This window comes from Heptranchias perlo, chromosome 4 (genome assembly GCF_035084215.1).
Source record: "Heptranchias perlo isolate sHepPer1 chromosome 4, sHepPer1.hap1, whole genome shotgun sequence".
Classification (NCBI taxonomy): Eukaryota; Metazoa; Chordata; class Chondrichthyes; order Hexanchiformes; family Hexanchidae; genus Heptranchias; species Heptranchias perlo.
The window spans coordinates 96,705,891-96,731,336 of NC_090328.1; the positions used below are offsets into that span (position 1 = coordinate 96,705,891).

The following is a 25,446-nucleotide window of genomic DNA, read 5'->3' on the forward strand; positions in this document are numbered from 1 at the left end:
TTAGAGCCTTGCATTGACTACTTTCTGAGCCTTGTGTGTTTGCTCGTTGAGCATGAGACTGTACCATGATGACAAAATGTTGTATCACTGAGCAACAGTGAGTGACAGGGTGCAGCCATTGGGCAAACAACCAATTTTACATCTGTGTAAAGGGTCACACTTACTTTTTCCTGGTGAGCACATTAAACTTTTTCTGGCACCGCATCCATGTCCTTGGTAGAATGTTGGTGCTGCCGATGGTCTCTATGTCTATGCGCTGCCCGTCAGTTACTCTCATTTCCTTGTTATGTTAACTTTTAAGTCAGTAAAACTGACTGATACAGGATTCGAATAGGTGGATGAGATAGCCACGAGACCCTCAGAACACCATCCTGCGTGACTTACCTTGTTGCCAGCAGCTTTCTCTGGTCATGCACCTGCCGGCCAGCTGCCGCTTTCCGCCCAAAGCAGGCGAGCAGCTGACTGGCAGCATTCAAACAATGCTCGGCATTTAAAATCTGTCAGGTCTCAAACTTAAAGTTCCAGGCGGTATTACTGTCTGCTGCACCCGGCTTCCTGCCCGGAGTTAGAGTTGGCCCGAGTGATCCTTTTGTGCATGTTATGGATTGGAGCAGATCAGTAGGAAAGGCAGTTAGGCAGTGATACCATTGCCCTCTTTATGACCTCCCTTTCCTACAGCTAAGGAAGTGGAAGTGTTTGAGATGAAGGTTTGGTTGGACATCATTAATTCAAAAGGAGGTGAGCCTCTGTGCTGGCTCCTCAAAGGTGAGTCAATACACACTGGAAGTATTTGCAACACGTATAACAGTCCAGGGAGCTCGTTCATTTTGATGACGTTGGCTCTGTCTAGTAGGGAGATTGATGGGGCGTCCCATCAGGTCTTAACTTCGTGGATGGTGTGTAGGATAGGGGATAGTTAACTCTGTAAAAAAGGACAGATAGTCTGCAGGCAAATGGCTTTGGCCAATCTGAAGAGGAAGTGGCCTTTAAGCCTGGTCAGAGTGGTGGGCCCAGAGTCATGACTTCTGCCTTGGTGTAACCAGCATATTAGTGGATAATGGATATTCCATATGTAAAAGATCTTAGGTTTGTGTTCTCATGTAAATTAAATTTGATGGAAGTCATGCCGTTTGGGATTAATGGTGACCAGGAAAAAAGTTCACTTGAAGAAGTTTTCACCAAATCCCAACCTTCTAAGTACAACGAAAAGGGACAGTGCCATCTAGAATCGAGGAGACATACAACTGGGATATCTTGTACCTGAGCTTTGTGGATGACATTTGGCAGACGATGCACATCGCACTGTAAATCACATCTGCAAGGGATGCACCAGTTCAGGCATCAGGTGCTTGAGGAGTTGAGTTTTTTTTAAGGCTTAATTTATTTTTGTTAAGTTTAGTAAACAATCTAATAAATCGAGGCTTGGCAGGGCAGCTCACACCTGTTGAATGCACGGCCTGTACCATGTGGGAACTCCAGGACGCTTCCCGTGTCCTGGACAAACACAGGTGCAGGAAGTGTCGTCAGCTAGTGCAGCCAGAGCCAAGTCCACAGCACCATGGATGGCTCAGCTGTACAGGGGGGGGAGGAGAAAGGTCAGGAGAACAATAGTGATAGGGGATTCCATAGTTAGGGGAGCAGACAGGCGTTTCTGCGGCTGCAGACGTGATTCCAGGATGGTATGTTGCCTCCCCAATGCCAGGGTCAAGGATGTCACTGAACGGCTGCAGAACATTCCAGGAGGGTGGGGGGGTGAACAGGCAGAGGTCATGGTCCATATCGGTACCAACAACATAGGTACAAAGAGGGATGAGATGCTTCAGGCAGATTTTAAGGAGTTAGGAAAGGGATTAAGAAGCAGGACCTCAAAGGTAATAATCTCCAGATTACTCCCAGTGCCACGCGCTAGCGAGTATAGAAATAGGAGGATAGAGCAGATGAATGTGTGGTTGGAAAGATGGTGCAAGAGGGAGGGCTTTGGATTCCTGGGGCATTGGGACCAGTTCTGGGAAAGGTAGGACCTGTACAGGCCAGATGGGTTGCACCTCAACGGAGCTGGGACCAATGTCCTTGTGGGGAGATTCTCTAGTGCTGTGGGTGGGGGGGGTGGGGCTTAAATAATTTGGCGGGTGGATGGGCACCAGGATGTAGCAATGGAAAGAAGAAACAAGGGGCACAAAGGATTGGGGGAGAAAGATAGCACTAGAGCAAATAATAGTACAATATTAGGTGGGATCAGACTAAGAGAGAGTACAAGAAAGTCTAAGACTGGTTTGCAGTGCATGTGTGTAAACGCACGAAGCGTGGTAAACAAGGTTGGTGAGCTGCAGGCCCAAATAGCCACATGGGAATATGATGTCGTGGCGATAACGGAGACCTAGCTCTAAAAAGGGCAGGATTGGGTACTTAATATTCCTAGATACAAGGTGTTCAGGAAAGATAGGGAGGGAAAGAAAGGAGGGGGTTGGGGTGGCATTATTGATTAAGGAGAATATTGCAGTACTGGAGAGAATGTCCTGAAGAGGTCAAGGATAGAATCTATTTGGTTAGAGTTAAGAAATAAAAGAGGTGCTATTACACTAATGGGTGTATTCTATAGGCCACCAACTAGTGGGAAGGATATAGAGGAGCAAATTTGCAGGGATATTCCAGAGAGGTGCAAAAGCTATAGAGTAGTGATAACTGGGGACTTCAACTATCCTAATATAGACTGGGATAACAATAATAATATAAGGGCACCAGAGGGGGAGGAATTTTTGAAATGTGTTCAGGATAACTTTCTTAACCAGTACGTTTCTGGCCCAACAAGGAAGGAGGCATTGCTGGACTTGGTTCTAGGGAATGAGGTGGGCCAAGTGTCAATGGGGGAGCATTTAGGGAGCAGCGATCCTAGTATCATAACGTTTAGAATAGCTATGGAAAAGGACACGGACCACTCTAAAGTAAAAATACTCAATTGGAGGAGGGCCAATTTCAATGGGATGAGAACAGATCTGGCCCGGGTAAATTGGAATCAAAGATTGGCAGGCAAAACTAATTGAACAGTGGACGGCCTTTAAGGAGGAGATGGTTCAGGTACAGTCTAGGTACATTCCCACGAGGGAGAAAGGTAGGGCAACTAAAGCCAGAGCTCCCTGGATGACAAAAGAGATAGTGAGTAAGATGAAACAGAAAAAAGGGGTGTATGACAGGTGTCAGGTTGATAACACAAGTGAGAACCAGCCAGAATATAGAAAGTTCAGAGGGGAAGTGAAAAAGGAAATAAGAGGTCAAGAACCAGAGGACACAGATTTTAAGGTGATTGGCAAAAGAACCATAGGTGACATGAGGAAAAACCTTTTTACACAGCGAGTGGTTAAGATCTGGGATGCACTGCCCGAGGGGGTGGTGGAGGAAGATTCAATCATGGCCTTCAAAAGAGAACTGGATAAGTACTTGAAAGGAAAAAATTTGCAGGGCTACAGGGAAAGGGCGGGCAAGTGGGACTAGCTGGATTGCTCTTGCATAGAGTTGGCACGGACTCGATGGGCCGAATGGCCTCCTTCTGTGCAGTAATCTTTCTGTGATTCTAGAGTTAGTATTTGCACCTGGAATTTAGAAACGTACCTGCAAATCATACTCAACTGGTGTTAGTGAAAGTATTTGAGAAAAGGTTCAATTGAAGAATTTCCCACCCCCACTCTCCAGGGAAAGGGTCTTCTCCACCATTGTATTTCTAGTTGAAGAATTGTGCTCAAAGTTACTTGGGCACAACCCTAACATAAGCACGTCACCTGGTCAAGCGTCCACCTGGAACTTTAACTTGTCTTTTCTCGGCTGTTGATAGACCTGCTCCACATTTCCAGCACTTTCTAATTCTATTCCTGTAATCGGACTTCAATTAGCAGCTTTTATGGAAGCCTTCACTGCAATTTAACACTCACGAACATAAAGAGTTTTTATTAAAAATGTAAATATTTTATTTTTAAAAAACAGTAATATCTGTTTTGAACATTCCAATAACCCGCCAGCATTAGCCATGAAGCAGTATACCGACTGTAATAACTGAACCAGCCTCTCATAGCTCTCTACTGAACTGGCCTACCAAGTAAAATATTACAGTATTTTGTTTCTATGGCTTGAATATGTTTGCCAATTATTTTTCCAAAATGAACTAGAGGTAACAACTTAAAACTTACTACAAATAACTTCATGTTTGTGGTGTTTCCTATGTGACTTTTTTAAAACTACACTTAATCAAAAAAAACTTTTAAAACTGCAAGTAGACCTGCATGCAGGAATACTGCACCTCCGCCACTGTACAGGAGGCAGGCAGACTCACTGTGCTTTATCACAATCACTGTAATAAAGGCACATTAGTTTGTTTAGGGCAGTGAGGAGACAAGGTCAACTATCAGCACTAACCCTTAACTGAAAAACACTTGCAATGGACGTACCTCTAGTGAAGGAGCATTTTAAAATTGAACGGGGGGGGGGGGGGGGGAGGGGCGGAAAATGAAGCACTTCTTTTTTAGTTTTAGGATTCTTGGCTCGCATAATAAACATAGTCGCTGCCAGGAGTCCAAGATCCAGTATCCCTGACTCATTACAGTGGCTGATGACAGTAAAGGAAGGAAAACATAATGACCGCACCATCGTAGCATGAAGCAGAGCTCGCTTCCAAAAACATGAAGAGTTTCCAGAGAAATACCTCTCTTAGCCGCTTCACCCAGCATGTTTTCTGAAATACGGTAGGACACTTTTGTCATGTCGGTTCAGAGAATCTTACAGGTTCTGCTGAATCGCAGCAACATAATTTTACCAACATTCCTTACCTCGGGCCGGGGGGAGGGGGAGGGGAAGTCAGGCGACAAGGTTGATCAATGACTCAACATCTGTTCTTTTCTCCTGTCTCCTCTTACGATCGAGTTCTGCTTCAGCAGCAGCTCGACAAATTCACTTACTGTAACAGGTCTCTTAGACCCTTGTGGGGAAAAAATCTTAGCAAGCTGTTGACAATAACAAACATCTAAAACAAAAAAATATATAATGCAGCAGGCCCATTTGAAAATAAGACTGCAACATTCTTCCCAGTTGTTCCATCGAATTGCAGGCTGCAATTTGCCCATTGCATAAATCGTCAGTACAAAAGAAAATATGTTAAAATGAGCGCAGAGCTGCTGGATAATTTCACCTTGTGCAATGCATTTCCCGCAGTTTATAGGCCAATGTCCAAAGTCACTGGAGCTTCTGCTCTAAGGCTGTTGTCTGGTGAAAGGGATTCTGCAGCATATCCACATGGGGGCTGGTGAGGAGGGACTTGAAAGACGGGAGTGGACTGGCCATTTTATTGTGGTGCCGCTCTAAAGCAGCGGAGACAGTTGTGTATATAGGAGGGATGAAAGAATTAGAATCAACAGGAGCAGTGCAGAGCACATGCGACGTGCTAGGCACTGTGCTATGGATAGCTACGGCAGTTGTGAAAGAGGGTATCATAGAGGGGGCTGATCCACCCAATTGAACGTCAGATTGAGTCATGTCCAGAAAGCTGCCGTTCTCCATCTCGAGGTTTCCCATCATCAGGCAGTCACTCTCCATCTCTCGAGGTAGAAAGTCCTTCAGAAGCTTCGGGGAGGCGTGCTCTTTATCGATCTGCACTCGGATCTCCTCTTTGTGAACTGTTCTAATGTGCTTCTTCAGGTTACTGGGATGACGGCAGCGCTTTCCACATACCTAGTGTAAAACCAGAATACTGCAGGTGAATGCAAGATTACTGTAGGGGAATACAGGAATACTGCAGGTGATACAGGAATACTGCAGGTGATACAGGAATACTGCAGGTGAATATGAGATTATTGCAGGGAAATGCAAGACCAACTTAAAAAAATAAATCTATAAATGTTCTTAATTCATCATTTTATTAGTATTTCATTTCTTATCTATGCAGAATTGCTAACTTTGTCAAAATTTTCCTTTCCTATAATTAGATTTTGTAATAAATTAAAGAGTTTTAAGTTTTATCAATTAAAACTTCTTGCAAGATGGCTTTTTCCTGCCAAATCACAGGTGACTGAGGGCTAGGAGTAAGGAGTAAGGCAGCCAGAGGCGTGGTTTTAGTCCGTGAAAAGGCAGGAGAGAAAAGTCCATCAGTCCCAGGAATGCCCACCCTATCTAACATGCAAGCTTGTGCTGTACATTCCCAAATCGCCAGGAATACTAACTCCTGAGGGAGACAAATAAACGGAGAATTTCAGGAAAAAGTCTGGGGAATTCCTCCCTGACTCCCTATGACAAACAAGCGAACTCCAGGGGACAATGGTAGCACATCACTAGACATACTTAACTACCCCCTCTCCTTATAATACCTAAAAATGAGGTGCCAACCTGGTGAAGCTACAACTCAGGACTACATGCATGCTAAACAGCGGAAGCAACATGCTTTAGACAGAGCTAAGCGATTCCACAACCAATGGATCAGATCAAAGCTCTGCTGTCCTGCCACATCCAGTCGTGAATGGTGGTGGACAATTAAACAACTAACGGGAGGAGGAGGCTCTGTAAACATCCCCGTCCTCAATTATGTCAGAGTCCAGCACGTGAGTGCAAAAGACAAGGCTGAAGTGTTTGCAACCATCTTCAGCCAGAAGTGCCGAATGGATGATCCATCTCGGCCTCCTCCCGATATCCCCACCATTACAGAAGCCAGTCTTCAGCCAATTCGATTCACTCCACGTGATGATATGAAACGGCTGAGTGCACTGGATACAGTAAAGGCTATGGGCCCCGACAATGTCCCGGCTGTAGTGCTGAAGACTTGTGCTCCAAAACTAGCCACGCCTCTAGCCAAACTGTTCCAGTCCAGCTACAAGACTGGCATCTACCTGACAATGTGGAAAATTGCCCAGGTATGTCCTGTCCACAAAAAGCAGGACAAATCCAATCCGGCCAATTACCGTCCCTTCAGTCTACTCTCAATCATCAGCAAAGTGATGGAAGATGTCGTCGACAGTGCTATCAAGCGGCACTTACTCACCAATAACCTGTCACCGATGCTCAGTTTGGGTTCCGCCAGGACCACTCGGCTCCAGACCTCATTACAGCCTTGGTCCAAACATGGACAAAAGAGCTGAATTCCAGAGGTGAGGTGAGAGTGACTGCCCTTGACATCAAGGCAGCATTTGACCAAGTGTGGCACCAAGGAGCCATAGTAAAATTGAAGTCAATGGGAATCAGGGGGAAAACTCTTCAGTGGCTGGAGTCATACCTAGCACAAAGGAAGATGGTAGTGGTTGTTGGAGGCCAATCATCTCAGCCCCAGGATACTGCTGCAAGAGTTCCTCAGGGCAGTGTTCTAGGCCCAACCATCTTCAGCTGCTTCATCAATGACCTTCCCTCCATCATGGGGATGTTCGCTTTTGATTGCACAGTGTCCAGTTGCATTCGCAACCCCTCAGATAATGAAGCAGTCCGTGTCCGCATGCAGCAAGACCTGGACAACATCCAGGCTTGGGCTCATAAGTGGCAAGTAACATTCGTGCCAGACAAGTGCCAGGCAATGACCATCTCCAACAAGAGAGAGTCTAGCCACATCCCCTTGACATTCAACGGCATTACCATCGCCGAATCCCCCACCATCAGCATCCTGGGGGTCACCATTGACCAGAAACTTAACGGGACCAGCCACATAAATACTGTGGCTACAAGAGCAGGTCGGAGGCTGGGTATTCTGTGGCAAGTGACTCACCTCCTGACTCCTCAAAGCCTTTCCACCATCTACAAGGCACAAGTCAGGAGTGTAATGGAATACTCTCCACTTGCCTGGATGAGTGCAGCTCCAACAACACTCAAGAAGCTCGACACCATCCAGGACAAAGCTGCCCGCTTGATTGGCACCCCATCCACCAGCCTAAATATTCACTCCCTTCACCACTGGCGCACTGTGGCTGCAGTGTGTACCATCCACAGGATGCACTGCAGCAACTCGCCAAGGCTTCTTCGACAGCACCTCCCAAACCCGCAACCTCTACCACCTAGAAGGACAAGGGCAGCAGGCACATGGGAACAACACCAGCTGCATGTTTCCCTCCAAGTCACACACCATCCCGACTTGGAAATATATTGCCGTTCCTTCATCATCGCTGGGTCAAAATCCTGGAACTTCCTTCCTAACAGCACTGTGGGAGAAACTTCACCACACGGGCTGCAGCGGTTCAAGAAGGCGGCTCACCACCACCTTCTCAAGGGCAATTAGGGATGGTCAATAAATGCTGGCCCCGCCAGCGACGCCCACATCCCATGAACGAATAATAAAAAAATAATCCCAATATCCTTCAGAACTCAAGCTGTATGGGACTGGGAAAGGCCATCTCCTTCCAGTAAGCTGGTCCCAAAGTTCACAGACTTGTTTACTCACTTTATCTCCGATAACCTTTAACAGCCTTGTCTGCGAATAATTCATCCACCACCCTTGTAGGTATAAAAACGTTTGGTTTTTTTTGGAGAGAAGGTTGTCAGTGCAAAAATTCCTCTTATTCAAGGTACAGTGTATGTGATATGACCTATAAAATCAAAAACCTTTTCTCAGCAACAACTCGGCCACATTTATCACATTGCACAAACTGAAAAGTGTGGAAATACTTCTGTTAGTTTACCCGCACTGTTTAATGAGATTGGCCAGTTTACACCAATTTTCTCAGCTCCGTAACTTAAATTTAACATAAGGCACAATCCGATACCGCCTCGTGAAATGTGATTATTTCCACTTGTTAGGCTGAGTCCAATTAAGTTTAGTTTCTCACAAATTAGGAAGTCTCTGTGTTAGAAATTAAAAATTCTAGGTTACAAAAAGGCATTATCTTCTATATAAGGCTGTTATTCTAGAGGAGAGAATATATCACTAGACGCTGTAGTAACAATTCACGCCCAGTCTTATCCAAAACATTATATAAATTAATTTTTGCCTCAATCAACAGGTACAAACAAAGAGGCTCAAGTCTGGAATGTTAACATTATCCAAAACGACGAACAAACTTGCATTTACATTGTGCCTTTCACGCCAGCAGGATGGCCCAAAGCACATCACAGTTAATGAAGTACTTCTGAAGTGTAGTCACTGTTATGTAGGCAAACACGGCAGCCAAAATTGCGCACAGCAAGTTCCTGCAAACAGCAGTGAGATAAAAGACCGGATGATGTGTTTTGGTGATGCTGGTTGAAGGATCAATGTTGGTCAGGACACTGTGCCAACTCGGTGCTCCTCTTTGAAAAAGTACCATGGGATCTTTTACCAGAACAGGTAAATGGGGCCTCAGTTTAACATTTTATCTGAAAGACAATGCAGCACTCCTTTGGTGCTACACTGAAATTTCAGCTTAGGTTATGTGCTTATGTCTCAAGTGGGTTTTCAACCCACGACCGTCTGACTCAGAGCATTACCACTGAGCCAACGCTACCGCTAACTTTATTTAATGTACTGGATGTGTTTAATAATTTACAAACCAGTCTGTTTGTTTTCATTCCAAACTATCTACATTCAACACATTCCAAATCTTTCAATGATGTGTAAAGCTATAGGTAGAATTCACTGCAGATGGTTATATAATATTTGAAAGCACCTTGTCTAAATGATTTGTCACAGCCCCATGAAGACGTTGTAACTTAAGCAGATCCTGACTGGCTGTGTTTACTTTCATTCTCACTACTATACTAACTAAATTAAATTACTTTCACTATTTTTAAATTCACGGACCCCCCTCTCTTGCTGACAGGTGCGTAGGGTTCAGTTTGGACAGGATTTGTTACAATGGTGTGAGAGGCCCACAGACACAAGCACATCCTACAATGTCGTGGCCAGGTATCACAAAAGCCTGTTAGTGCGCAGGGAAGAAACAAAATGTATAGGAACATAGGAATGTATGTCTCAGAGAGTTCCCCTCCTCAATATAAAATATATAAAACACAATGAAGACTCGCAGGACAGCCAGAGTCATCAGATAAAGTACAAGAAAAAGGCTCCAGATTATATCAATTAGGCCAAATTAAACATTGGTAGAGTAGGTGTCATCAGATCCCATAAACAAAAGGCAGCTCCACCCCTTGGAACCAGAGTTTAGCCTGTTGGGTAATAAAAAGGACTCACCCCACATCGACTTTTCTCCAGTGGAAATATGGCCTACCATCCTTTCAATAGTCATCTGGGGACAGTACAATTCTTTGACTGTCTCCACATTAAAATTTTAAGATTTCCTGATTTTCCTACACCATCACCGCTGAGTTTTAATGAACTTGTTCTACCTTTAAGGGGGATCGGGTGACTAGAACAACAGCAGCCCTGGGATTAGGAGATTGGCAGGGAGTCAGGGGTGGTGGGGGCGGGAGAAGAGAAGAGTGAAGGAGTCCGCCAGAGTGCCTGTTTTTGTCTGCTATTCAGTGGTTCATGCTGGAAAATGCAGATGTGCAGATATCAAGTGATGCAAGATCAGCTTCGGCTGTGATACCCCTTCCACCTCAAGCTGGAACAGCCCCATCAATATTCACCAGCTAAACTTAAACACACAGAACAGGTGTCGAGCACCTGTATCCCCATATGAAATAGTGTCAAGAGAAAAGAAACAGGATTTTATCTTTTAAAAAAGGGAATAATTTCAATGCAAATTAAAAATATAAAAGTGGCTGAAATTCAAACTTATTTAGCAAAAGGAACATTCTGTCTGACCTTTTCAGTGCTAACTTTAGGGATGTGTACACCACATGTTCTTGTAAACCATACAATACAAAGGATACACTGGAGCATACTTTACAGACAGCTGTCCAATCCACACTGATTTAATACAGTACCAAAGTGACAGAGTTGACTAAAAGAAAGAAAACAGCCAAAACTTAAATTGAGCAAAGGAAGCAATGCCCGTGCTTCTGGTTTGGGCACTGCTGGGAACACTGGGGAGCTGCTGGTTCAATTGTTTCCAACCTCCCACCACAAGGGGCACATCAGCCTGCTGCAAATAGATGGCCAGTTTTGAATAAAGTAGGTTCCTAAACATTTTTTTTAGTGAAAGCCCAACACACAGCAACAGCAGCAGAGTTTGCTGCATGTGAATCTCAATGATGCGCCCAGTTGATTAGGATCGCTCTCCAGTGACAGGTCCAAACTGGTGTGGTACTGAGCAATACAGACCGCAACAGCCAGGGGGATCCCAGCCCTTCTTGTGCTGGAAAGTGTGCAGCTGGACAGGGATAGTCCCACCCTCCACCCAGTCAAAATATCCTACTGGTGCTCACTGCACCGAGACATGAAGGGTGACTATATGGGCAAGGCTCTGGAGGGCAGTAGTGGAGCGGGACCCCGGCCCAAGTCACCACCTTCAGGAGAGGAGGGGGTCCAAAAGAGGTGGCAGACTGTTACCGGCACAGTGGTCGAACTGACATTTCTGTGCAAGGCTGATGCCCGCAGTGCAATATTGTGCCAGTAGGTGCAACAATCTACATATTGTACAGTGTGAACAGAAAAAAAACAAATAGTGTGGCAGCAATTTATTCAACAGATCAGAAACAAAACGCTACCACATCTAAATAAAATGTTAGTGCTTATAATAGTAAACTGTTCTCACAGTGTATCCTGAAAATTCAAATGACAAAACCCAAATGAATGTAACTGCAGCAGCTGAACACAATTAAAAACCTGGTTAAACAAACCAATCATAGGAACATAGGCACAATCCTATGATTGTTTTCCCTCTCCACCTCTGCCACATTTAATTGCAAACTGGCTATTCGTCTACTTGTGCTGTCCATGACGTAGTAATGCAGCTGCTGCTGTGCTGGCCACACAGATGGTGAAACATCCCCTTTTCAGTCGGCCGTTATTCATCACGCTCCAGCTTCCTCTCTGTCGACACACGCATTCACGTCCATGCGCTCAGTTAATGCATTTTAATGCGTTCCATATTCAATAAAGTTTCAGGGTAGGGCAGTAGCGGTCACATTTGGTTGTAACTAGAGCTGTCATAAACAAGTATCTGTGGACAATAAATACTGTTTAGCATCATCAGCAATGATCATGAAAATACTGAAAGAACAGTTAAGGAAAAGGAGTACTTACCATTGATACTGCAAATGATTGGATCCACGGAGAATCTTCCGATTGCATCCTCTACGACAACTTGTCTGCTACAACTCAGATGTTCTCTACAGTCAATCGGATTAAAAACACCATTGGTCGCACGGCTAGGCAATGTTTAAGGACTATGTCCATCGACTCTGCATGATGTGTTTAGCATATACTGCAATGGGCTGCCTCTTCGGGGCTGCGTACCGTTGAGGCAAACAGATTGAAGATCAGCTGTCTTCCTCACAATATATGTAAATATTGCCCCAGCATCAAAAACAAGAAAGCATTTTCAATCCAAATCAGTGCCCTAATGTCAGAGTTATTCTGCACAGGACTGATCACAGCTAGCCACCAACATTGAAAAGGGGCAGGGGGAACACATTCAGAAAGTGTTTTATTAAAAGCATTGCTAATTATGTTTGACAGATTGGGAAGGACCAGGGGACGTGCATTTAGACTACACAAAAGTAGGAATAGGTTGGCTGTTAGGCAGTTCTTATTTTCCCCAGAGAGTAGTGAGTCTCTAGAATGCATTGCTGGCTTGTACTGTGTGTGCTGACTCTGCACGCCTTCAAGAAGGAGCTGGACCAATTCTTGGCTGGGGCAGAGATGGCATCATATAAATGGTAAGTGGATTAGCAGTTAACATAAGCACGTTCAATGTGATCTTCTGAACTGGTTTCGATCGCCTGAGGGGGTCAGAGAGGAATTTTCCAGAGATTTTTTCCCCCCTTATCAGCCCTGAGTTTTTTTCCCCCTCATCATTTTGTGTTAATGTTAAACCTACAGCATAGTTATTAAGGATGACTGGTCTTCTGCTACCAAATATAAGCACTGTAGGTACAAAAAGAGGAAAAGAAATGTCAGAAATACAGGTCACATTTGAAGTGTGCTATTTTTAAAAATCCCATCTATGTGGCTCTCCCAAAGGCTCAATGAACTGATCCAACAAGTAGCTGAGCCATACAGGACAGGGAGGGCCCGAGCTCATCCCCAGTCCCCAATGAGTTCACTGATTTTGGAGGACTTGGGAGCCAGAGACAATGAATTTTCACTTCTAGGGCTCTGGGTTCAAGTTCAACTCAGACTGAGAGTCTCCACAGGGCCAAATAAAATGAGTTTGGGACAATCAATGCAGTTTAGAGCAGGCATGGACCTACAATACAAAACTGTCCCCAATTCAGCTCTAATTGGCAATCCAGCTCAGAAGACACAGGCCAGTAGTTAGGAGATAAAAGACATACTTCAGTAGTAAGGAGTGGTCTGAGAAAGGGTCCAAACGGCAGTACAGTGAGCTTTAGTCTGCATCCGGCTGTGTTATATCTGATGGGGGAGTGCCTAATGATGACACTGGGTACCCAAATTGGAAAGTGTCCCACACAATCCCAACCTGCAGTAGAACAAGGTGAACACCTTTACACAAACCCCACCTAAAGCAGACCATCACAGCTGTTTGGGTACAACAAGCACTTACTCGGCACTGATAAGGCAGCTCCCCTGTGTGGGTCCACGTGTGCCTCTTCAGCTCAGACAAGCGATAGAATGCCTGCAGACAGAACTTGCACTGGAACTTCTTAATGCCACTGTAAACAAAAAGGGCAGAGGGAAGGACTGATGGCAGTAACTAAATTAAACAATCCAACATTCTTCTACATCATGATTTCGCAGATGTAAAATAACCCCAAAGCAGCAGAAACAGCAATAGGCCATTCAGCCCCTCGAGCCTGTTCCACCATTCGATTAGATCATGGCTGATCTGTACCTCGACTCCATTTACCTGCCTTTGCTCCTTATCCCTTGATACCCTTACCCAACAAAAATCTATCATCTCAGTCTTGAAAGTTCCAATTGACCCAGTATCCACAGCCTTTTGGTTGGGGGGGGGGGGGGGGTGGGGAAAGAGTGTTACAGATTTTCATTACCTTTTGTGTAAAAAAACTGCTTCCTGATTTCTCTCCTAAATGGCCTCACTCTAATTTTTAGATTGTGCTCCCTTGTTCTGATTCCCCCACCAGAAGAAATAGTTTCTCTCTATCTACCCTTTCGAATCCCTTCATCATTTTCAAGACCTCAATTAGATCACTACTCAACCTTCTAAACTCAAGGGAATACAAGCCAGGTTTATGCAATCTGTCCTCATAATTTAACCCTTTAGGTGTCAGCCGTGGCTCAGTAGTAGCACTCTCACCTCTGAGTCAGAAGGTTGTAGGTTGAAGTCCCACTTCTGAGATTTGAGCACAAAATCTAGGCTGTCACTCCAGTGCAGGACTGAGGGAGTGCTGCACTGTTGGAGGTGCCATCTTTTGGATGAGACGTTAAACCAAGACCCCATCTGCCCTCCTGGGTGGCTGTAAAAGATCCCATGGCACTATTTCGAAGAAGAGCAGGGGAGTGCTCTCCAGTGTTCTGGCTAATATTTATCCCTCAACCAACATCATTAAAACAGATTATCTGGTCATTTATCACACTGCTGTTTGTGGCAGCTTGCTGTGCGTAAATTGGCTTCCACATTTCCCAACATTACAACACTGACTACACTTCAAACGTACTTCATTGGTTGTAAAGCACTTTGGGACATCCTGAGGTCGTGAAAGGTGCTATATAAATGCAAGTCTTTCTTTCTTGGATTTTCCCCAAGCATAAAGCCAGCTATATCTCAACCATTCTCCACCCACTTTTTCGACAATTTTTACCTGCAGAAAATCTTATGGCTCTTGTAGTGTTTCACAGCCTGACCGCAAAATTCACACAGCTGTACCAGAGGTGGTTTCCCTTTTGATGCTTCCATGTGCTTCACACGGATGTGCTGGGTTAGGTCATCTGAAAAGATATTTCAAACTCCTGTTAACCAAGTGTGGTGTGGCCATTTAGATTTCAGTGCATTTCTAGTGCTAAACACACACAAGCAAAGGAACATTGAAAACAAACAGTCACCAGCATCTCTTGAATGCTCTTTGCACAGCACCATTACATCACTCCTCCTCTGTCGGAGTCAGTGATGCTTACTGGGGTATTGTTTCAAGGGTGCTAACAGCCCTTGATTTCCTTACCCAAGTGGCCATTTTTCATGAGTGACCTTAAACAGCTAACTTTGACATGCTATTCGACCTTCATGAACATCCACATAGAATTTTTTTTAAATTATTCATTCTGGGGTTGTGGGCGTCGCTGGCAAGGCCAGAATTTATTGCCCATCCCTAGTTGATTTTGATACATCTGAGTGGCTTCCTAGCCCACTTCAGAGAGCTGTTAAGATTCATTTGAGTCACAAGGAGAAATCAGGAGTAGGAACGTTGCTTGCTTTTCCCCTCCCTGGCCAGCAGCACTGAGACCGATTACCACAATTAGCTGGGTCAGCAGAGAACTGGATCCAAACTTAAAGCCTTATCAATACTACACTGGCCACTGCCTTGATCCATCGGGCCATTTGAGGGAATCAAAATCAACGGGCTGGAAATTGCTTTTAATAACAGTGAGCCTAACAGCGCTCACCGTTATTAAAGGCGAAATCGAAGAGCAAGTTCCAACGCAATCAAACGTGGAAATCTGGAACTTGGTCTTCCTGGTTCACAGGCAATGTGAGAATTCCGTGGATTGACAGCTCACCGGCGGACTCTCCATTGAAATTAATGGAGCAGCGTGAACTTGCTGCTGGAACGCGTTAAGTATCCACTAAAATAGATTTTAAAATATATCAGGTCTGAACTAAGTTTTAACAGCACAGTAAGAACATAAGAAATAGGAACAGGAGTAGGCCATACGGCCCCTCGAGCCTGCTCCGTCATTCAATAAGGTCATGGATGATCATCTACCTCAACTCCACTTTCCTGCCCTATCCCCATATCCCTCACTATCCAACTATCCATTGATCTCAGTCTTGAATATACTCAACAACTGAGCATCCACAGCCCTCTGAGGTAGAAAATTCCAAAGATTCACAACCCTCAGTGAAGACATTTTTCCTCATCTCGGTCCCAAATGGCCAACCCCTTATCTTGAGACTATATCCTCAAGTTCTAGACTCTCCAGCCAGGGGAAAAAGCCTCTCAGCATCTACCCTGTCAAGCCCTCTATGCATTTTATACATTTTAATGAGATCACCTCTCATTCTTCAAAACTCCAGAGAATATAGGCCCATTCTACTCAATCTCTCCTCGTAGGATAATCCTCTCATCCCAGGAATTAATCTAGTGAACCTTCGTTGCAGTCAAGTATATCCTTCCTTAGGTAAGGAGACCAAAACTCTGCACAGTACTCCAGGTGTGGTCTCACCAGAGCCCAATATAATTGCAGCAAGACCTCCTTACTCTTATACTCCAACCCCCTTGCAATAAAGGCTAATATACCATTTGCCTTCCTAATTGCTTGCTGTACCTGCATGTTAACTTTCTGTGATTCAGGTACAAGGACACCCAAATCCCTCTGACTACCAACATTTCTTAGTCTCTCACCTTTTAAAAAAATATTCTGCTTTCTATTCTTCCTACCAAAGTGGATAATTTCACATTATACTCCATCTGCCACTTTCTTGCCCACTCACTTAACCTATCTATATCCCTTTGCAGTTTCTTTGCGTCCTCCTCACAGCTTACTTTCCCACCTAGCTTTGTATCGTCAGCAAACTTGGATACATTACACTCGGTCCCCCTCATCTAAGTCATTGATATATATTGTAAACTGCTAAGGCCCAAACACTGATCCTTGTGGCATCCCACTAGTTACAACCTGCCAACCCGAAAATGACCCGTTTATTCCTACTCTGTTTTCTGTCTGTTAACCAATCCTCAATCCATGCTAATATATTCCCCCCAATCCCATGAGCCCTAGTCTTATGTAACAACCTCTTGTGTGGCACCTTATCGAATGCCTTTTGAAAATCCAAATATACTCCATCCACTGGTTCCCCCTTATCCATGCTGCTAGTTACATCCTCAAAAAATTCTAATAGATTTGTCAAACACGATTTCCATTTCAGAAAACAGTGTTGACTCTGCCTTAATGACTGCCAAATAACCTCTGTGGCACTGAAAGTTAAATTTTTTAAAAGTGGAGTCTCATTCATTGCAATTTTAATAATTGTTGGACTTTTTAAAACATTTTTTTACTTTTTCTTTGTCTTTTATTTGTCTTTTAATCAGATATTTCTTACTCTCTTTATTTCTCTGTCTCTAACTGTTTTTACTGTTGTAGCTTGCACTTCATTGTTTTGACTCTTTGCGGCTTGTCAACAATGTCGCAGTCTGGTTGGTCAAGGGGAGAGAAAACGATCCTCTCGTTGGTCACATAGGTCCTAGGTTCGCAGGAGTTAACACTGGACTGTTTTCAGGTTCGCATTAGAGGAAGTTCCCACAGTAAAGACCGTGGATACAATATGGGTAAGTTAGTATGTAAGGAGCGGCAAGCACTGGTCGTTTGCTGTTCACAGCAATTTCCGGCCCAATGTATAACATTTGTTTAAAACCTCTTATTTTACAAATGTTGAATATTTTGTAAAAATTTTTGAACGGCAATGTTTTGATGAATGTTTGTGCAATACTTTCCAGAATAAAAAAACTGAATGAAGATCATCTCAAAATAAGATTAATTGTAAACTGCACAACTCAGGACAAGGGCACATAATGCAAAGAGCAATATTTAGTTTGTTACATGATTCTCATGGTTGAGAAGGCTTTTTAGCAACACAACCCAATTTAAAAATAACAGTCCTAAAAATTGAAGACAATGAGCATTGCCATGGTTTCAGGCCATGATGGGAAATCTCACATCTCCTAACGCAGAAAACAAAAACACTAAAAAAATGACCGAACAGCCTCACCTATTAATGGAAGCTTGAAACTTGAGCATTTAATCTGGTTGGCACTTCAGTGCAATACTGAGGGAGTACTGCTCTGTCGGAGGTGCCCTCTTATGGATGAAACGTTACACTGAGGCCCCGTCTGCCCTTTCAGGTGGATGTAAAAGATCCCATGGCACTATTTGAAGAGCAGGGGAGTTCTCTCCGATGTCCTAGCCAATATTTATCCTTCAACCAACATCACTAAAAAAAATTATCTAGGAATATAGGAACAGGAGTAGGCCATTCATCCCCTCGAGCCTGTTCCATCATTCAATTAGAACATGGCTGATCTGTATCTTAACTCCATCTACCCGTCTTGGATCCATATCCCTTAATATCCTTGTCTATCAAAAAACTATCAACCGCATTTTTGAAATTTTCAATTTACCTAACCAAACAGCTTTTTTTTTGGGGGGGGGGGTGGGGGTGAAGGGAAGTGTTCCAGATTTCCTTTGTGTGAAGAAGTGCTTTCTAACATCACTCCTGAAAGGCCTAGCTCTAATTTTAATGCTATGCCCTTCATTCTGGACTCCCCCACCAGAGGAAATAGTTTCTCTCTATCTATCCTATCAACTCCTTTGATCATCTTAAACACCTCAATTAGATCACCCCTTAATATTCCGTATTCAAGGGAATACAAGCCTTTTCTATGCAACCTATTTTCATAATTTAACCCATTTAGCCCCAGTATCATTCTGGTGAATCTGCGCTGCACCCCCTCCAATATATCCTCCCTGAGGTGCGGTGCTCAGAAATAAATGCAGTACTCCAGATAGGGTCTCTACAAAGCTCTGTACAGCTGCAATCTAACTTCCTCCCCTTTGTATTCCAGCCCCCTTCAGATAAAGGCCAACATTCCATTAGCCTTTTAAATTATTTTTTGTTCCTGTCCACTAGCTTTTCATGATTTATGCATTTGGAACCCTAAATCTCTCTGCTCATCCACAGTTCCTAGCTTCTCACCATTTAGAAAATACTCTGATCTATCTTTCTTAGGTCATAAAACATGTTTACCTGAAAAATATGCAAGCTGCTGGCCACTCATACTTACTTTTCACCTTGTATGCCTTGTCACACAGATTGCACTGATGGGGCCTGGCATCTCCGTGGTATGCCACATGGTCGCGCAACTTCTCCATGGATTTGAGCTGTTTCCCGCACTGGTCGCATTGATACAGCTTCTTGCTGTGGTGGGTTTTCTGGTGCTGGCTTAGCTGGCAACTAGAGAAATAGTCACTTCTTTAGCCTCTAAAACGTCTTCTGGCAAAAATACATTACAGTTGCTTGTGTCTCTGATTCACTAAAGAGCAGTTGATTGTGTAAGGCCATGCTAATGGTTCCTGGCAGCCAGGAACCATTAGCATGGCCTTACACAATCAACTGCTCTTTAGTGAATCAGAGACACAGGCAACTGAGGTGTGCAATGGTGGGGGGGGGCGGGGGGAGGGAGAGGGGGAAAAAGAGAAATCGCCACTAAGGTACGGTGGCTGAATGGAACAGAGTTTTCACCTGCTCAGTATCTGGGACTGGAAAGCAAGTCAGTGCCTACAAACTCTGCCCTCGCCTGGGCCCAGCGCTGAGGTTAAGTGGTTCAGTGACAAGTCATGTGTCCGGTTAAGCTGCAAGAACATTTAAACCCTTCTATGATTCAAGGGCCTTTAAAAAAAAATCCCCCCATTTTCTTGCCTTTGGTAGGGAGGGGGGGGGGGGGGGAAGAAAGAGAAAAAGAGATGAAAAGGAGAATATTTTACACAAAGTATTTCCCACTTCTCCCGATATTTACCTTGTTTCCAGTCATATAAGTCCAGAATTTAGATTTGTTTTATCTGTTCACTGCTGTTAAAGTCATTTTTTTTTCAGCAACTTGCATTTATATAGCAACTTTAACAATGTCCTAATAGCTCCCTATGTAGCTCGGTGTCAAATTTTGTTTGATAACACTCCTGTGAAGCGCTTTGGGTGCAGAGGCAGGGGAATGGGACATAATGGAGAGCTTTTTCAGAGAGCCAGCACAGGCATGATGGGCTGAATGGGGAGAGGGCAGGAGAATGGGACTAAGGGGATAGCTCTTTCAGAGAGCTGATGAGCCAAATGGGCTACTCCTGTGGTAAAATTTAAAAGATGTCACAAAACCATGCAATCCAGACTCTAAACTTCAACCTGAGCAGAAAGCAGCCAGCAAGCATGAAGCCAGCACTGAATTTTGTTAATTTGATGTAACGTTCACAATTCAAGGAGATAGAAGGGAAAGAAAAAAAGTTGTAGGATCGTTCATCTCTCTCTCTCTCACATCCCCTAGTCCCCAGGTGGATCATGCACATTAAAATAAAATCAGAGTGATGGGAATTTGCAGCGATTCTAGAACCAGTAGTCAATAGAGCCCCTCAGTACAACATTGTTCCAAAATACTTAGGGAGCCAAATTCAACTCCCAAAAGAATAATGTTTAACAGTTGTTGGCGAATCATACATAACTGATCAAGGATCAACTGGGTAAGAATTGTTAGGTGCCAGCTGGAAACTGTGGTGAAGCACATAGAGCTCCTGTACAGAGTGCCACAGAATGGTGGGATACTGTCACATTGGGGAGTCTACAAACCACAAGCTCCTGGTCGCACTCATGTAAACGTGACAGGCGATGAGCAGACAACAGGATCTATAGAGAAGGTGGAAGAATGTGACCAGCAAGGAGTGCTGCTGCACATCACCTGGGTATAAAGCAGCAATGACAGGGGACTGGGAACAAAAAGTTAAGAGCCTCCCCCTTGGCCAAGGTAATGCATAGAACACAGAATGGGAATGGAGAAGTATAAATGAAAGATTAAAATGTAGGCGCTCGGCATCGTAGACAGCAGATAATTGAGGCTTGCCACCATTCACTATTAACTTACAATCTCCCACAGAGATATACAGAAGAGCTGGTGGGAAAAGCAAAGATTTTCAATGGTACAATAGGGGCACGCATCTGAGATTTTATTTTGAATCTGGCCTTTGCTATATTCAAACTCTTCTTTGATACTGGGTGTGTGCGCAACTGTGTCTGTGTGCACGCGCGCGTAACTGTGTGCATGCAGACGGTGGCAGGGGAAAGAGAAAGATAAATAGAGGTGTCAGAAACAGTATTCCTTTCCTCTTTCCTAAAAATCATGATGTTTACAAGGATAGACCCAAGATGCAGAAAAGAATATAACAGGAATCTTGAGGAACACTAAAACAGCAAGAGACAGCTATCACAGTAATGTAGTGGTGTTGTTACTGGAATAGTAATGCAGAGAACGTGAGTTCAAATTCCACCTTGGCAGTTTGAGAATTTGAATTCAGTTTTAAAAAAAATCTGGAAATAAAAAGCTGGCATCAGTGAAAGTGAACACAAAGCTGTCGGATTATCGTAAAAACTCAACTGGTTCACTAATGTGCTTTAGGGAAGGAAATCAGTCGACCTCCCCTGTCTGGCCTATATGGGACTCCAGTCCCACACCAACGTGGTTGATCGTTAACTGCCCTCTGAAGTCTGAATGCCTCGTAAGCCATTCAGTTGTATCAAGACGACAGCCCACCACCACCTTGGCAATAAACGCCAGTGACGGCCACATTCCCAGAATGAATTTTTTAAAATCCCCATGAACTGATGCTTGCTGGCTGCACAACACTGTACATCTTACAGGTGGGAGTGCCAGGTACACTGCTGTGATGGCCCAGGATTCCGTGTAGGTAGTAACTCACCTGTAACTGAACAATTTCTCACAGATGTCACATCTGAAGGATTCCTCGCCAGTGGAAACCTGATGGGAAAGGTAGTGAGTATACATCAACAGCTTCTTACAACCTTCGCATCTCACTCGTTTTCTTTCCAGAATATCATCTCCATCTCCTGAAAGGCCCTCGGTTATTAATACAGAGGCCTTCCCTGGCTTCCTCCTCGATCCTTTTGGCCTGCTACGTTGTTTCACTGGTGAACATTCCGCATTCAAAGATGGCACAACATTGGTGCTATTTCTGGTGTTATCGTGAATGTCACACCTCATGTCTATGCCCTCCAGAGGGATATTCAGTGTTCCAGGCACAGCCCTTCTCTGGAGCCCACTGATTCTAACTTTAGTCCACTGATACGGAACAGTACAATTCTCTGATTTTGCAACAATCTCTTGCTTCTCCTTCCTCCCATTTACATGAATTAGTCTGGTCTGAGGACGAGGCGATTTTCTACTAGAAGCGATTGCTCTTGCTAACCTGGCAGTCTGCAATCGAGTTTTGATTTTGGCCAGGCATGCACTGTGCACCTTTCTGCTCACAACTAGTCCATTGTTCATGTCAGCTTTACACTGCGGACTCACTGTCTGTACAGAATTCTCCTCCTTCATTCTCTTAAGCAACTCCAGATCTTCTAAATTTAGCTCCACTTCCTGGTTTCTTACAAGAACATTCTGTACTTTGCAGACCTCTTCACCTGATCCTAGGCCATTCCTGTTTATTCCACAGTTCTCCAAGTGAAGCTTTGCTGGTACACGCACCTTCAAACTCTGAGCAGCTGAAAGGAAGTCACTCATGTGACAACCTGGGACCTGAGAAGTATAAAAAAACTCTAATAGATGACTAAAGCCCTCCAAGCTGACCGTATCCAAAACAACCGTGCACTCCTGGTCATTTTTGCTCAGTGTTGTGTAGAAGTAGCTGCTGCATGCAGACAGGATGTTCTTGTGAGCATGAAAGGTCTTTCCCTCTACCACAACTGCAATATCACAAAACAAGCCCATAGTTCGCTGTTCATAAAGTTTCTGAAGAATTGCTTGACAATGATTGTAACATTCCTTAATACAGGAAGGATTATCCATTTTCCCAAAAGATTCCATGGATTTGCACTTGCTTCAAGACTTAGACCAAAGTTAGACCAAAAGTTATCTTCAAGTCAAGCATGTTAAACATTTAATACTTGAAAACTCTGAAGTTCATTGTAATCCATGGTCCGATGTTCATCCAGTTCCTTAGAGGATGCTGCTCGTCCTCAACCTGTGCTGTAAAAACCATTTAAAATAGTCACTAAAAATAAGCAGGAATTTTACTTTAAATTTACCTGGGGAAGAGAGCTGACCTCCCTATAGTTTTATGCTCGCACCTACCTGCACATTGACTGCACCTTCACAGGAGTTTCTCATATAATTACAGCAGTTCTAGTACACAGGTGATCAGGCAGAGACAAGTTCAGCCACCCGTTGGCAGGTGTATCTTGAACCTGAACCCCAAAGTATTATGGTAGAGGATAAAACACTTGCCGGTTGAGAATGCATATTGCACCCACCTCGTCTCTCAAAAACAGTGCATCTTCAGTATTTGGAAACGGCACATCCAATTGGGCAGGAGAACAAAGAGATTTATGAAACTAGATTTGGGTGTCTCTTGAATTGTGGGTGTAGGTACCCTTCCCTTAGTTCTCAGCAACTCCAGCACTAGTGACTAGGGCAATGCTAACTGGTGCTCACACAGAGTTCACTTGGAGAAACCGTGGGGCGCACAGCCCAGGATCATGTAATCATCCCTACAGTCCAATTCAGACAACAGTGCTACCTTACCTAATTTTTCCTTTCAAATCCAAAGGGCATTGGATCATGCAAGTATCGGGCTTTAATTATCCATCTGCAGTTGGTTGACTGACAAAAATATTTTGCTCTGTCAGTCGGTCATTCTTATATCTCTAATTAATACAGAAGTACAAGCTTCCAAACCCCTCAAGCTCATGTAAAATACTTCAAGTTTGACTCATCAGAATGGGACTCACTCATTTTAGTTTGAAAACATGACTTATTCTGACACTTCTCAAAAATCACTTGTTTAAATGGGTTTTCAGTGTCTCATTCTATATTTTTTTGATCGAGCTAATTTCTCATATTGTCCTTGGCGTTAATAGTTACACTTTGAGGAGGGACAGAAATGAACGGAGCCTTTAGGCTGCAGTCACACCGCCACTTCTCGGTTGAATTCCGAGCAGTTTCCGATGCGCGCCCACTCGAAAGTGGCAGCAAAACTCCAGAATACACCGAAGCCCAGCGGCCTCCTGGACACGGTCGGTCCGGTGCCCCTTGGGCTGAGCGCCGTGTGCAGTCAGGTTGGGGACGAGCAGTGACTCTCTGCCGGCAGAGCTGGGTGTTGCTGCGCCTCGGAGTGCAGCCTTCATCCCCTCCCCAAACATACGGGCCCTAAAAAGCAGGCCGGGGGCCGGCACAGACACCCTCACCGGGGGCCGGGCCTCGCCTCGCCTCGCCTCCCCCCTCCGCACCGCCCTGCCGCTCACCGGAAGCCGGACCTCCTTCCCCACCGAGCCAATCCCGCCTCATTCACAGACTCACGGCCCGCTCCCGCTTTCCGTTCTCCTCCGGCCTCCCGCCTCGACTGGTCACGGATTCTAACCTCGAATCCCGGCTCCGCGGAGCCCGGCGGCCCTGCGAGAGGACAGGAACCTTGGCAATAGGGGGTGGGGCGGTTGCTAGGTGACTGGTTCCTAAGAGAAACAGTCAAAGACACGAAAAGCAATCCAGAAATAGTGGGGAACCAAAGGGGCTAATGAGAGTGAGGAACTTAAAGTCATTAATATCAGTAGAGAAAAAGTACTGGAGAAATTAATGGGACTAAAAGCCAATATATCCCCTGGACCTGATGGCCTACATCCGAGGGTTCTAAAAGAGGAGGTTCCAGATAGTGGATGCATTGGTTATGATTTTCCAAAATTCCTAGATTCTAAAACGGTCCCAGCGGATTAGAAGGTGGCAAATGTAACTCCACTGTACAAGAAGGGAGAGAAAAAACAGTGAACTACAGGCCAGTTAGCCTGACATCAGTCGCCGGGAAAATGCTGGAATCCATTATTAAGGGAGTGGTAACTGGGCACTTAGAAAATCATAATATGATTAAGCAGAGTCAACATGGTTTTATGAAAGGGAAATTGTGTTTGACAAATTTATTAGAGTTTTTTGAGGATGTGACTAGCAGGGTAAATAAAGGGGAACCAGTGGATGTAGTTTATTAGGATTTTCAAAAGGTATTCGATAAGGTGCCATATAAAAGTTTGTTACGCAAGATAAGGGCTTATGGGGTTGGGGGTAACATATTAGCATGGATAGAGGATTGGTTAATGGACAGAAAACAGAGTAGGGATAAACGGATCATTTTCAGGTTGGCAAGCTGTAACTAGTGGGGTACCGCAAGGATCGATGCTTGGGCCTCAGCTATTTACAATCTATATTAATGACTTGGATGAAGGGACCAAGTGTAATGTATCCAAGTTTGCTGACAATACAAAGCTAGGTGGGAAAGTAAGCTGTGAGGAGGACACAAAGAGTCTACAACAGGATATAGACAGGTTAAGTGAGTGGGCAAGAAGGTGGCAGATGGAGTATAATGTGGGGAAATGTGAGGTTATTCACTTTGATAGAAAGAATAGAAAAACAGAATATTTTTTAAATGGTGAGAAACTATTAAATGTTGGTGTCCAGAGAGACTTGTGTGTCCTGGTACAAGAAACACAAAAAGTTAGC

General features: G+C 44.3%; 1 protein-coding gene across 2 annotated transcripts; it reads right to left on the bottom strand.

Annotated features, from left to right (window-relative positions):
• Nucleotides 1-3,935: 3,935 nt before the first annotated feature.
• Nucleotides 3,936-24,330, bottom strand: LOC137321124 (myoneurin-like). 2 transcript variants are annotated; one of them, XM_067983348.1, is made up of 6 exons: nucleotides 24,207-24,330; nucleotides 21,644-22,927; nucleotides 18,973-19,142; nucleotides 14,779-14,905; nucleotides 13,560-13,668; nucleotides 3,936-5,712 (listed from the first exon to the last, which is right to left on the bottom strand). In XM_067983348.1, exons 2-6 carry the CDS (start codon nucleotides 22,768-22,770, stop codon nucleotides 5,218-5,220), a joined length of 2,028 nt encoding a protein of 675 aa, XP_067839449.1. In that variant the 5' UTR covers nucleotides 22,771-22,927; nucleotides 24,207-24,330; the 3' UTR covers nucleotides 3,936-5,217. The 2 variants fall into 2 exon arrangements, with proteins under 2 accessions (XP_067839449.1, XP_067839448.1); XM_067983347.1 differs by having other exon boundaries at nucleotides 21,644-22,932.
• Nucleotides 24,331-25,446: the final 1,116 nt, after the last annotated feature.

Bases quoted from the DNA above. Each gene is read 5' to 3' on its own strand.
- LOC137321124 (XM_067983348.1), bottom strand. From the start codon at position 22,770: ATGGAATCTTTTGGGAAAATGGATAATCCTTCCTGTATTAAGGAATGT. The intron at 19,143-21,643 runs GTGAGTTACTAC...CTATTTCTCTAG, and splicing joins GAGAAATTGTTCAGTTACAG to TTGCCAGCTAAGCCAGCACC. The intron at 5,713-13,559 runs GTAAGTGCTTGT...GTTTTACACTAG, and splicing joins AGCTGCCTTATCAGTGCCGA to GTATGTGGAAAGCGCTGCCG.